Source organism: Stegodyphus dumicola, chromosome 9, assembly GCF_044657685.1.
Source record: "Stegodyphus dumicola isolate Sdum_Otavi_A_Nest chromosome 9, ASM4465768v1".
Classification (NCBI taxonomy): domain Eukaryota; kingdom Metazoa; phylum Arthropoda; class Arachnida; order Araneae; family Eresidae; genus Stegodyphus; species Stegodyphus dumicola.
Window position 1 is genome coordinate 123,505,442 of NC_140776.1, and position 12,489 is coordinate 123,517,930.

Consider the following 12,489-nt stretch of genomic DNA (forward strand, 5'->3'; position numbering starts at 1 on the left):
AATAATAGTCTTTACAAAATAGCACTTCTTTGACAAACATTATGAAAATGTCTACAGAATTCACCTCCCTCAAAAAAATTTAAATTTTTTTTTTTTTTTAATTTAAAAAAAAAATCCGATGTTAAACTTCTTTAGAATCCTTTAGAACTATGGTTCAGTTTTCTGTAATGCAAATCAGAGATCTATCGCACTCCATAAAATTTCGCAGAGGGCGTTTAGATTATTAGAATGATTCCGATAAAAAATTACTAAAAAACGTTCTGGAATAAAAAGTGCAAAATAAGAGAAATTTTTATTCGGAAAGGAAAAAAAAAAGTCAATCATTACTCATACATGGAAAGAAAACTCAAAGAAATTCCTGAAAAAGGTAGGTACTGCTTCTAATGTTTCTGAAGTTAAATTGTTAAGAAGAAAAAAAAAAAGCCGATGAAGAAATCAGTTGCAGATTCTTTGAATACATGCGTAGCAACAATAAATAAAATAATAAACTAAGATTTACAACTTTAAAAAAAAGTTTAAAAAACGCGATGTTCACCAGACCAGGCCTGTTGCTCGACGCAGAACAGTTTGTAGAACCCTTTATGGAAAACTATTTAGCAGGGCATTAATGGAAAAACATTGTAACTCATTGGATGAAGCATGAAAGTTAAATGACTGGAAGAAAAAAAAAAGTCTATTTATTACCGAAAAGGAATATAAAAAAAAGTGAAAACGAAGATCTGTCAGTGCAAAGAAAGTTTCAGTAAGAAGTTTATGATTGTCGCAGGATTCTCTTACATTGAGAAATTAAAAATTTACAGAGCCCGATATTTACAGAAAAAAATTCCATTTTTTTTTTCCCTTACCCCAATTACTTTTAAAGAGCGATACTTTATCAAGAAAAAGCAACAAGTTATGCTTTGAAAAGTACCACTGCATTCTTTGAAAAAATGAAGACTGATACAGTTACTGCATATATAGCTTTTCAATGTGTTCCTGCGAAGTCTAATGGCATTTCATCTTTTCTTTGGTCTTTAGAAAAAGAGCTCTTTCTAAGCGCAAACCCAACACGATGGACGGACCCTGGAGAGTAGGGCAAGAGGAATGGAAACCATTACCCTTGGAAATTTTACGAAAAATTCTTCTATCATAGATATCACAATGTAGATTTATAATTCGGAACATTGGCTATCCTATCGAACATTTAAAAAATACTCTATACATTTTAAACATTTATTAAACGGCCCCGAAATCATTCTAAAAATGTTAAACACCCTCTGTATATTACGCTAGCTTTCCTTTATTATGTAGTATTACATTGAAATTCTGCAAACCATTGAAACTTAAACCTTAAATTTGCAAAATATTGTAGAACAAGTGGCATTCTTCAACTCAATTTCTGTATTTAAAAATTACTTACTTCGTCATCTTGCTGTTCCTGCAGGTTAGAGTTGATTGGCATGCAAAGCAAGATGATAAAGTGGTGTCCACAATTTTCATTTCTTTGATCCTTAGAAAAGTGATCCAGTCCAGGGGTAGAACTTGTTTTCGTTCTCCTTCGGCTCCAAGCCGGTGTGCTTCCCAGAAAGAATCATACAAGTAGAATTCGTCAATCTCCATTGTCTTCAAGGAAGGAACAATGGTTGAAAACGAATCTGTATTTGACAACCCTTGACATGATACAATGATGTGCAACAGTTTTTTTCCTTGTGGAACATTGAAACAAGTACATGGATAGATGCTTTCTCTTGGTGGGCAAGAAGTACCACTGAAAACTGCTCCGACACAAAATATTGAGATCGTAAGAATAAGTAGCATGATGATAGGTAATCTGTAGGTAAAATAAATAAATAAATACATATTTATTTATTCATTAAAAGCAATGGACGAACTTAGATCTACAAGGTTGTTAACATTCTGCTTGTATTCATGCTTAAACCAATGTCCTTCAGACTCTACTAGTCTGACAAGGAAGTTATCGCTCTAGTCTGTATTAAGATCACAAAGTTAAATAAAGCACGAAGGTTAAAATAACTTTTTTAACAATTGTATCTTAAAAGACCCTACTGTTCTAAAGAACGAACCCAGGCACTTGCTTATATATAAATTAACATAACTTTAAAATTCCAATAACGTAGTGTAAGTGTACACAGAACGATCTACTTAAGCTGGATAACAGCGTGTTTCTAAAGCCGGAATAAACTTTGGCAAAGCTAGCGATAGTACGTAACTGCAAGAAGGTAAAAGTTTTAACTCTAAAACATTCAAATTCTTGTCTTAAATACTCTAAAAAATAATTTGTATTCTGGTGAGGACAACGGAAAGAAAAGAAATAAAGTTCAAATTATAATAATTGGTTAATTAACATAACACCTTGCAGTTCTTATTAAGCAGTTGTGAAGACTGAGGATGAAGTATCCAAAGAAAACATAAATAAGAACGAAAGTGGAAAGATAAATACGAGTACACAAAAGATGGTATTAAGAAAATGAAGAAATCTTAAAGAGTGATTGCCAAAATCCCACTTAATCTTAAGAAGCCAATCTGAGTAAAAAAAACACAACAAAATTGAAATAATTTCAGCAAAGTTGCAACCTCCCTTGGGAGAAACTTCTTAAAGTAATCAGTTCATTGTTGCGAGGAATGATAAAAAAGTAACGCACTATTTCTCTCCAAAGCATTGAATAGATCAGGTGCTCCCAATCGAGTAGGTATTGAACCTCTTGAAGGCTGATGAAATTCTAAAAAGAATCAATGATGATCAAGAGATTGACTGTAGGTCGACAGTCGAATATACACGGGCAAACTGATCGGCATAATGAAGATAACATTGATGAAAAACCATTACTATTGCAAAATTGACAACAAATTGTTTACTGATAAAGCTATATCGTCTAATAAGGAAGAAATCGTATAAAATATATAAGAGAGAAAATGCACAAATATTATTTTCTATATTTTTTAAATTGATAATACACATTTTTTATGCAGAATGTGCCATGTAAAAAAGTAAAACTTAGAAGCACAAGAAAACACAACCACAAAAGGTATGAAGAATGCAAAATTTCTTCAGAAGATATATTGTTATATACACGCCACTTGCAAAATTTAAAAGAAAAGTTTAATGTTCCCTTCTAAGATACTGAAAATTTGAATGCCCGAGCATGGCATAGAGAAGTGATATATCTGATCTTCATATTGTGATGCGAGGGAACTTGATTGCTTTAAAAGAGGATATTGAAGCACAAGTCTAATTCAAACCAAATCTCTGTGCCAAGTTTGTAGAGACATTCGGTTATTTCGAAGTAGGAGAGATGAAAAATGAGCAAGGCCTTCGCCAGGACTCGAACCACGGGCCTCTCGAAATATGCGCCGAGCGTGCTGACCACTACATTAGGAAGGCATGCTAAGAAAACGGGAGAAATACGTTATAAGTTTTGGAATTTAAAGGTCATCCCAGAGAAATATCTTAAAATAAAAGTTGTTACCGTATACCATTATCGACTTTTCCGTCTTCTTACCAAGTAGAAGCAGGCTTTAATCAAATATAATACTACAGAATTACTACGGAACATAAGAAATATGTAGAATATTTTGGAACGAAGTAATTTAAACGTTAAATTAAGTAATTTTATGCCGAATATTAAAAGAAATGCACCAATACATCAAGCGCAACCATTCCATTAATTAAAACTGAACTTTTGTTTCCTTGTTTTAAACGTAAGTTCATCTCACCCACTCATAAGAAACAACAGAAAAAAAGTTTAAAAAAATCTGAAAGCTTTCAGATTTTATAGACTTTTTTTTTAACGTTTAGTGTGCTACCTTTATTTATTAAATATCATGTTCTTTGCACTTGAACCATAAAGTTCAATTCAATGGCAATATCGCAAAATAATTTTAAAATGTGAGCATATGTTTAGATTTTCCGGTGCAGAGTCTCGTGCGTTGGAGATAATCCTCCCCCCGTACAGTGCTGTAATTGCTCGCTTTGAAATCACTGAGATTGTTAATAAAAAATTCGTTAAAGTGTTACAAAATATGAATTCGATAATAAAACAAATTCCAAATTTGGGCTTCTGGATGCCAATATTCGTAGGAGAATTACGTTATTCAAAATTCGATGGCTCTAGGTACCGTCGTTTTATCACAATGCGAGAAACATACATACATTTACGCCGATTCTTTATTATTTAATTTCTTTGAATATAACACAGGGGGATAATATTTGATGGCAACAATTTGAAAAGTGAAACAGACATTTAAAATTTTCGACGCAAAATGCCAAAACGAAATTAATAGCCCTTCTGGGCTGAAACAGTCTGAAATGGCTCAGATTTTAACGGTTCCCCAAAAGGGTCTGAAAAGGTTTTCGAAGCTCTCGCTGCGTTTGCACTGTACCAGCCCACCCTTGCACTCACTGCTGGTAATCCCCCCTTTTTGTGTGTGCGTGTGTATCTTCTTAGATTTATTATTAAATTTATTCTTAGATCATTATTAAGTATCGTTTTCTCCGCCCTTACACCACACATAACTCAACAGCAAAATTACAAAATATTTGAAAACAGCATACGTTTAGAGTTCTCCATGCAGTGTGAAGCGTCGCTAACACATTTTTCTTTTTCTTTTTCTTTTTTTTTTTTTTTTTTTTTTTTTTTTTTTCCAGCCTTTTCTCAGTTTATCGAATTAATGTTCGGTTTTCTTAGCACGATGGCTAGCGAAACCTTTTTCTTGTTTTTTAGTTATTAACATTTTGTGTGTTAACTTTATTTATTAAATATCACGTTCTTCGCACTTACATCCATGAAATTTCATTTAACAGCAGAATCCCAAAATATTTAAAAAACAGCATATCTTTAGAATTTCTGATAGGCAGTCTGGCGCGCTGGAGATAAAAATGTTTTCTTCTGTGCAGTATCGCTACTGTTCGCTTTCAGATCGTTGAGTTTGTTTATCATAAATTCTTTAACGTTTTAAAAAATATGAAATAAATGATGAAAAATATGTAACGTCATTCTATGAAAACACTGAATACTTTTAATTACATAGATCCTAAACTAAATGCATTTTTTATTATCTAAATCAATCCGATTCATATACATATTTCTGAGTAATTTAAAATTCCCATTTCTTTATCGATGAGACAGCTAATCTACGCGTTCACAAATTACACGAAGCAAAAATGCGTCAACACGTGAACCAGGTGTCTTGCAAACTGAGAAGTGTGAAATATTTTTTAGAAACATTCTGGAAACGTTTCTTTTTTTCATTTGAATACTAGTGATCAAAGATACCTTTGTCTAACATTCTTTTATATGGATCAGTGTTATGTCATTTGCTTTTGTAACATTTAGTATGTGAAGGGCAACTTCAGAGCATTTTGCTAGCCATAGTACATCTCTTTTGGAAAGATTTGAAATTGTTTAAAAGTCTCTGTTACTAAATAATGAAAAATCTGTACGTATGTATGTACGTACAGAGTGGCCATAAAAAATCTCCTTTACAACAATAGAGCTCTTACGCTTACAGTGAGAAAATTTCAGTCTTTTCGAATGGCAACACTGACTTTTTTCCTGTCAAAATTGATCGTCGTACTGAAAAGCCATAAATAGAGTTGGAAGATGCCCGTGTGACGAAAACTCCTGGTGTAGAACATTTGCGAAGAAGAACATTGTAAACGATCGATCCAAGCGCGCCTTATCAATTCCAGCGTGTTCAGATGTTGCAACTTAGAGAAGAGCAACAGCGTGTGCGAACTTTTTGCTCATCGATATGATGGAGATAGAAGGTGGCTCTTGCTAATATTATGAACGGGTGAGGCACAGTTTTCTTTTACTGGGGACGTAAACTCCGAGAAACTGCTTTTACTGGACTAACGAAATTCCGCACGATGTGCACCAGTGTCTTTACACGAAAAGTGACAGTGTGGTACGGCATCGCAAGCACATTCGTTCTCGGTCTGTACTTCTTCGACGCGGTGACTTCCACAGATATGAAAACGTTCTCCATCGAAAGTGCTCGGTATGCAACAACGCGGCAGAATCGCTTAATTTCAGAACTGCAGCGAAATGTCGTTATAATGACATTCTATGGATGCAAGATGGTGCTTCTCCACACATCGCCGAATACATTCGGCAAGTGCTGCGACGTCAATTTGGAGACCGAGTCATCTTTCGTAACTTTGCAGTTTCGTGGCCCCCCACAATCCCCTCAACCTCACTCCAATGCATTTATGGTTCTGGGTTATCTGAAATCTAAGATGTACAAATCAAATCCAAGAGATTTGTGAAAATTGAAAGATGCCGTAAAACGAGAAGTTATACAGATTCCTCCTACGATGACGTTCGTCATTGTTGTCAATAATCTCCCGCATGCACAGCGTTATCATTTGCGAAGGTTGGTGTGTTGAAAATTTGCAATTCCAATAAAAGTTTTTCCCTCCTCTTTTGTTGTCATTGGTCATTCACAATGAATGCCTTTCTTTGCAAATACCTTTTACGCCGTCAATTTTTGTCACACGTGTATTGTTTTAACGCTACTTATAGTTTTTCAATGCGCTGATCAATTCGCACAGGGAATGACGATCGTTGTTCGTTATTGTTCTTATTTGTAGGTTTCTGCTGTACTAACCATAATAAAACATGTTTTGTCTCGCTGTTTGTGTCATTTCTTTCTTGACTTCTGTGTCGTCACTACCGCCCCAGGAAAGCGTTTCCGATTATGCATTCCTAAGTGATTTCCCACCATCTAGGTGTATTCTATTTCTTCTGAAAGTTTGTTAATGCTGTACTGATACACCCTCTATATATATATATATTTTCTTTTTATAATAGCTATTTTAGGCAGCTGGCCGCGCAAGCGTCTAGAATAAAAAAAAATAAATAAATAAATAAATAAAAAGAAAGAAACTGTAAGCAATGATATTTTCCCGCTATTCTTAAGTTTCACAAAGCCTCCAAAACATTTCTTTTTCTTTTGACAAAGCTTGTTGTTTTTCCAGTGGTGAAAATAATTTCGTGAGTATTTTCTCTTACAAATTAGTTGTGTTTGCAATGAAAATTATGATTTCTGTTATTAAATAATGAAAATCAGCGTACATATACGTATGTGTGCCTGTAATGCATGTATATTCTTCGCAATATGAAAAAACGGGGCCACTTAGAGCCGCCCAATTTTGAATTCGGATAGTCTTCACCTGAATATATTCATATATTATATAATTTATACATTATACAAATTTAGTGAATTTTTGATTAACTGCTGAGCAATTCAGAATCAGTGATGATCGAATGTAATGATCGAAATACAACATATTTTCCCATCCGCACGCCAGTGTGTCGCCATTCGGTAAGTATAAGATATTTATTTTTAAAATTTAATCAACAAATTCGGGTATTTAAAATCTATACGATTTTCGTTTCTACCATCTCTATTGAGTACTTGGTCAGTTTTCTATCCGTCTACGTCACTGTGCATGAAATGCTATCCACTTCAATGACTTAATCTCATACATTCTACAAAAACAAGGCACACAATGAAAGACTTCACCCTGTTTTTGTTTCACATATGATATTGAAATATTACGCGTTCATTGTAGGGGGATTAGGCTTCGGTCTAACTAAATTTCACCATCAAAGCAATGCTAGTCATAGAAAAAGTTGTGATTAATTATTTTACGTCGTTCTACGCAGAATCGGGCTGTGTAGCCCAGAAGCCTGAATCTAGTAACGCATTCACTTAATAATGCAATAATAAAAAAGCAATGCATTGCTACTACCGTAAAAAACTATACTACTATAAAAAAATGCTTTTGTCAGAGTAGTAAATACATCAGAATCAGAGTAGTATTAAAAACGTACAGAGTTGGGAAGAGCAGAAAAGAAAGAAAGGGGACAAATAGTAGGAAAGCCTACATGGCTAAGTGGTAGCAGAGAGAGGAAAGATAAATCTCTCAGAAAACAGGAGATGATTCAAGAAAAATCAGAATTAGTAAAAAAGGAATAAAGAGTAATTGACAATGCCGCATTAAACAATACTTAGCTGCGAAGAGATGGAAGAGTGGGCGGAGTCTTGTGTTGGACGGCCATTCGGAGTTAATCAACAATTTCGGAGGAAAAAGCTAATATAATTTGAAGAGCTTTCAGTCCTAATATAAATTTAGAAGTTCGCTTTTTTTAATAATTTGAAGAGAATATTTTTCAGGTAGTTTAGATTGCTGTCATTTTTAAATACATCAAAGATGGGGTTGAGTTTTTCTTCTTCAGAAATGTTTTTCTTGAGTATTTCATTGTAGGAGGAGTTTTTTCGTAGTGAAGCTGACAGGAGGTGTCTTTAGTAAATGAAGAGAACTTAGTTTTAGCAGGTGCTGGGTTGCATTGTTCACTTTTCTTTAATCTCGGCCAGTCTTTCTAATATTCAGAGCATCCTTGAAATGCGCTTACATGATTTTGACCGCAGGAAATACATTTAGGTTCTTGAGTATACTTAAGAATACAGGTAGAACTTCTGTGAGGACCTCCACATTTACAGCATCTTTCATCGTAGAAACATCTAGTATGTTGGGTATGTCCATACTTCTGGCATTTAAAGAACTGAGTTGGTCGGTTCACTTTAGGCTTGTAACGTTAGACAGAGACTTGGAAACTACAGATGTTGTTGACAGAAAAAATTGCATTGCCTTCCTTGAAATTGTCAAACTCAATGAAATAGATAGGCAGTTTTTCAGTTCCGTTTTCAGTTTTTCTGGTGAATTGCTTGACTTTACGTACAGGAAATTTTCTCATCGATCGTTTGATCAAATAATGTCAGTAATATTATTTGATCAAATAATAATGTTCTGATTATTAGATCGACATTATTAAAGTCGGGCCAGATAGGTTTCTGATTATGGCTTTAATGGTGCGTTCATTTTCCATTTGGTACGAATGAAATTTAAGCTTCGATTGTTCCAGGAATTGAGTGAGTTGTCGGTAATCTTCTACAGATTTGGGGAAAATAAAGATTGAACCTCATCGTAGTTGAGCATCGAATTCGTTAACACAGACTTTATGAAGAGCAGTTTCAAGAAAAATTCAGTTTATATTGTTACGGTTTTTGATTTATTCAGCTATTTTTAGTAGAATTTGTGATTAAAATTGCTTTCCGTGTAATGCAGCACGAGACTTATTTGAAAAGAAAGCTACGCCGGAAAAATTAAAATACAGGAGCACGCGCATTTAACATTTAAATACATAGATATCTCGCAATTGTACTCTTTTTCTATCCAGAAAAATCGCTATACGATACGATAATGTTGTCATGCAGGATTAAAAAGCTTATAAAAGCGGGAGGGAAACATCTCAATTCAGTTTGTTTACTTAGTGCTGTTATTGATTGTAACGGATTCGCTGTGAGTTCGGATTAGCTTTCTCAGTGTTTTGAATTCTATCGAACGTTTTAGTAGTTTAAAATATAACTACTGTGAAATATTGTGATATTGTGCGAATATCTCTGAAGAAATTTCAGCATTATTTTTTTTTTTTTATTTGTAGTGATAACATTACATTTTAGTCACTTTTCATCGAACTTATGCATTCAATTTATTACGAACCCGTACGCACGCAACAATATTACTTTCAATCAGAGCCCTTGGTGGGATTTTACTTGGCTGTGCGTAGGAACTAGCTTCGGTTTTTTTTCAGTATGCTCATTTTCGGTTAATGCATCAAATCTGTTGCTTTGAGGGATAGCGTTGACTTCAGGCTCAGGGGCGGTTATTTTGATCGGATTTTTAGGTAATTTCCATTCTTCATTAGAATCACTTTGCCTATCAGAAATTGTCCATGTGGATTTCTTTTTCTGCGCTTCAATTACTCCTTTGTACGGGTTGGGAAAAACTTTTGCAAATGTTCACCCGTAATGCCAGAGAAATCGAGTTCATTACTAAGTTTCTGCAATTTTATTTTCAGGTTCGTCAGCTAAATTCCCGTTGGAAAAACTAGACCAATGAGACTGAATGTAGGCTTCCATGAATTCAGAGTTAAGCGTAAACCAAGGAATGGAAGTCTTTCCGTTATGCTTTGCTAACCGTCGATTCCGCGATCCAACTTCAACTCAATTGACAGCGTAGACTGATGAATTAACATGATCATTCTGATGTAAAATAGATCAATATTTTATTAGATATTCTAAATTTTACAATCTTTGACGATTTCATTTTATAATTTTCTTACACTTTCATACGGAAAAAACCTTTTGAAGGGAAGGAAAGCTGTAATTTGTCAAAATAGTTTTAAACAAGACGAAAATAAATATAATAATTAATTTTAGTAATGTACTACATATTGATGTAAAAAAAAAGTAAAATACAAATGTGAACTGATTAAGCATTAGTTGAATATTTACGTAAAGATATAATCAAACAAAAGTCAAATTAGAATTCAAATTTCAGTAGATAAAATTTAATAAGAAAAATTATGCGAAAACCACTAAAGGTTGGGGGGGGGGATAAAGAGTTATGGTTTAAATGCATTTTTATTCAGTCAGATTAAAAAAAGAAAAAAAATATTCTTAAGAACTTCAGTTATTAATTTGATATCGCTTGGCTTATTACTCAATAATAGACAGATTAAACTGGGAAGTTAAATATATTACACTTTATTGACGGGCAACATGCTAGCGCGTAGAAGATAAAAAATTTTATTTTAGACAGTGGTAACAGATTGTTTTTAAATGGCCCATTTTGTTGATTAAAATTAAAAGATAAATACGTTACATTTTGCAGAATGGCAACGGTCTGGCTTGTTTGAGATAAATGTTTTATTTCGAAGATTATTGCTGATACTCTCTTTCAGATCGACGCGTTTTTAATCAAAAATTCCTTAAATTTGATTAAACTGTGAAATAAATAGGAAGCAAATTCGAAATTCAAAATTCTGGCTTCGATGAGATGCCCATGTTTTCACTGAAAAAGATTTTTCTTCGGTGAACTAGGTTCAATTTCCTTAGGCTCCTGGGTCAGGCCCTATGCCCGGAGTAGTGAAGTAAATCATTTTTCGAATATTAGATAGACTTTTTTTAGTAAAAGTTAAACATTAAAAAATGGAAGGTCGGTGATATAGCAGGAGACAAGGAGATATGAAGAAAAATCAAAATATTTGCCAAGTGTTTAAAATAAAAATGTAATATCACATCAGAACATAAAATATAAACGTTAAAAAATTGAACCTGAAGTATTATTACTTTGAATTAAAAAATCCGTAGAATTGAATATTCCGCGCTAAGGTCTGTCATGACTTAATTAACCGTTACTTTTACGAATTTATTCAGAGTATTGTGCAGGTATTTCGAGTTATATCACAGTAAGTATTTTAAAGATTTTTTTTTTTTTTTTTTTTTTTTTTTTTTTTTTTTTTTTTTTATCAAATTCACAGAACATAGAAAAGAAAATTATTCATCGTTTGATTTAAAAATATTGATAAAAGAAATAATAAAAAGCTCTGAAAAAGGAATGTCGAGTTATTTTAGGTTGAATCCGCTTTTATGGAAAATTTTGCAGAGGTTAATAAAAATAATTTATAGAATTTCCTATTGAATTTTATGCGTAAATTTCCGTATAAAATTTTTTAAAAATTTCGTAAAGCCTTCAAAGAACAAAATTCAAGTGAAATTTTGCTTTGAAAAATAATATAAAATTTTATAAAGCCTTAATAGATTTTATTAGTAATTTAATAGTATTTTATTGAACTTAATAGTATTTTAATGAACTTGAAAGTATTTTATTGAAGACTGAAAAATTTTCAAATTTCAATCAAAGCAGTGTTTTATGTAAAACCAGTTCAAGTCATAAATTTATTTAAAACATTAAATTTTTGCTGTTAAATATAAAATTTTAATTCCTGAAATACATTTAATCATTGTATATGTGTGCCTGATTAGAGAAATAGTTTCGTAAATTTAATTAAACTTAACTGTTATTTAATATATTTATTTTATTTAAATATTTTTTTAATCAATGCGATATTGAAATATTTTATCTGAAAAATAATCTCCATCTATTCCAAAAATTTTTATACCCTCCTTACCGTCCATGTCATAGTTCATTTCAAAATTTAGGTTAAAAAATCTTATTAATAAATGAAACGTTATTAATAAGATTTTTTATTATGTTGTTGTTTTAATTCCAAAAGAAAATTTTGTTGATTTATAATGAATTTAAATACTCAAAAGCTTCTATAGGATCTTTACGTAAAATTAAACCAAATGAACTTGTTTAGAATGCCTTAGAATTATGCTCCAGTTTTCTACAAATTATATCTCATATTTTCATTAAAATGCTATTAATTGATTCTACCCATGGGAACTTCGGAAACTACAAAATATTTTATACGCTTTCTGTGCAAATCTCTATAGAATATCTATGCGCTTCTCTATACATAACTCTATAGAAGATACCCTCTGTCCCAAAAGTTTATAGGTTCAACTATATTACGCGTTTTAGAAAAATGGTTGAATCCGCTTTTATGGAACACA

General features: G+C 32.6%; 1 protein-coding gene across 1 annotated transcript in view; it reads right to left on the bottom strand.

The window, feature by feature from the left end:
- LOC118200853 (uncharacterized) overlaps positions 1 to 12,489 on the bottom strand; it is a 151,950-nt gene that overhangs the window by 123,307 nt on the left and 16,154 nt on the right. The window contains exon 2 of the mRNA XM_085824043.1: positions 1,400 to 1,810. Within this exon, the coding sequence (XP_085680169.1) occupies positions 1,400 to 1,810 (411 nt within the window). The remainder of the gene's footprint in view (positions 1 to 1,399; positions 1,811 to 12,489) is intronic.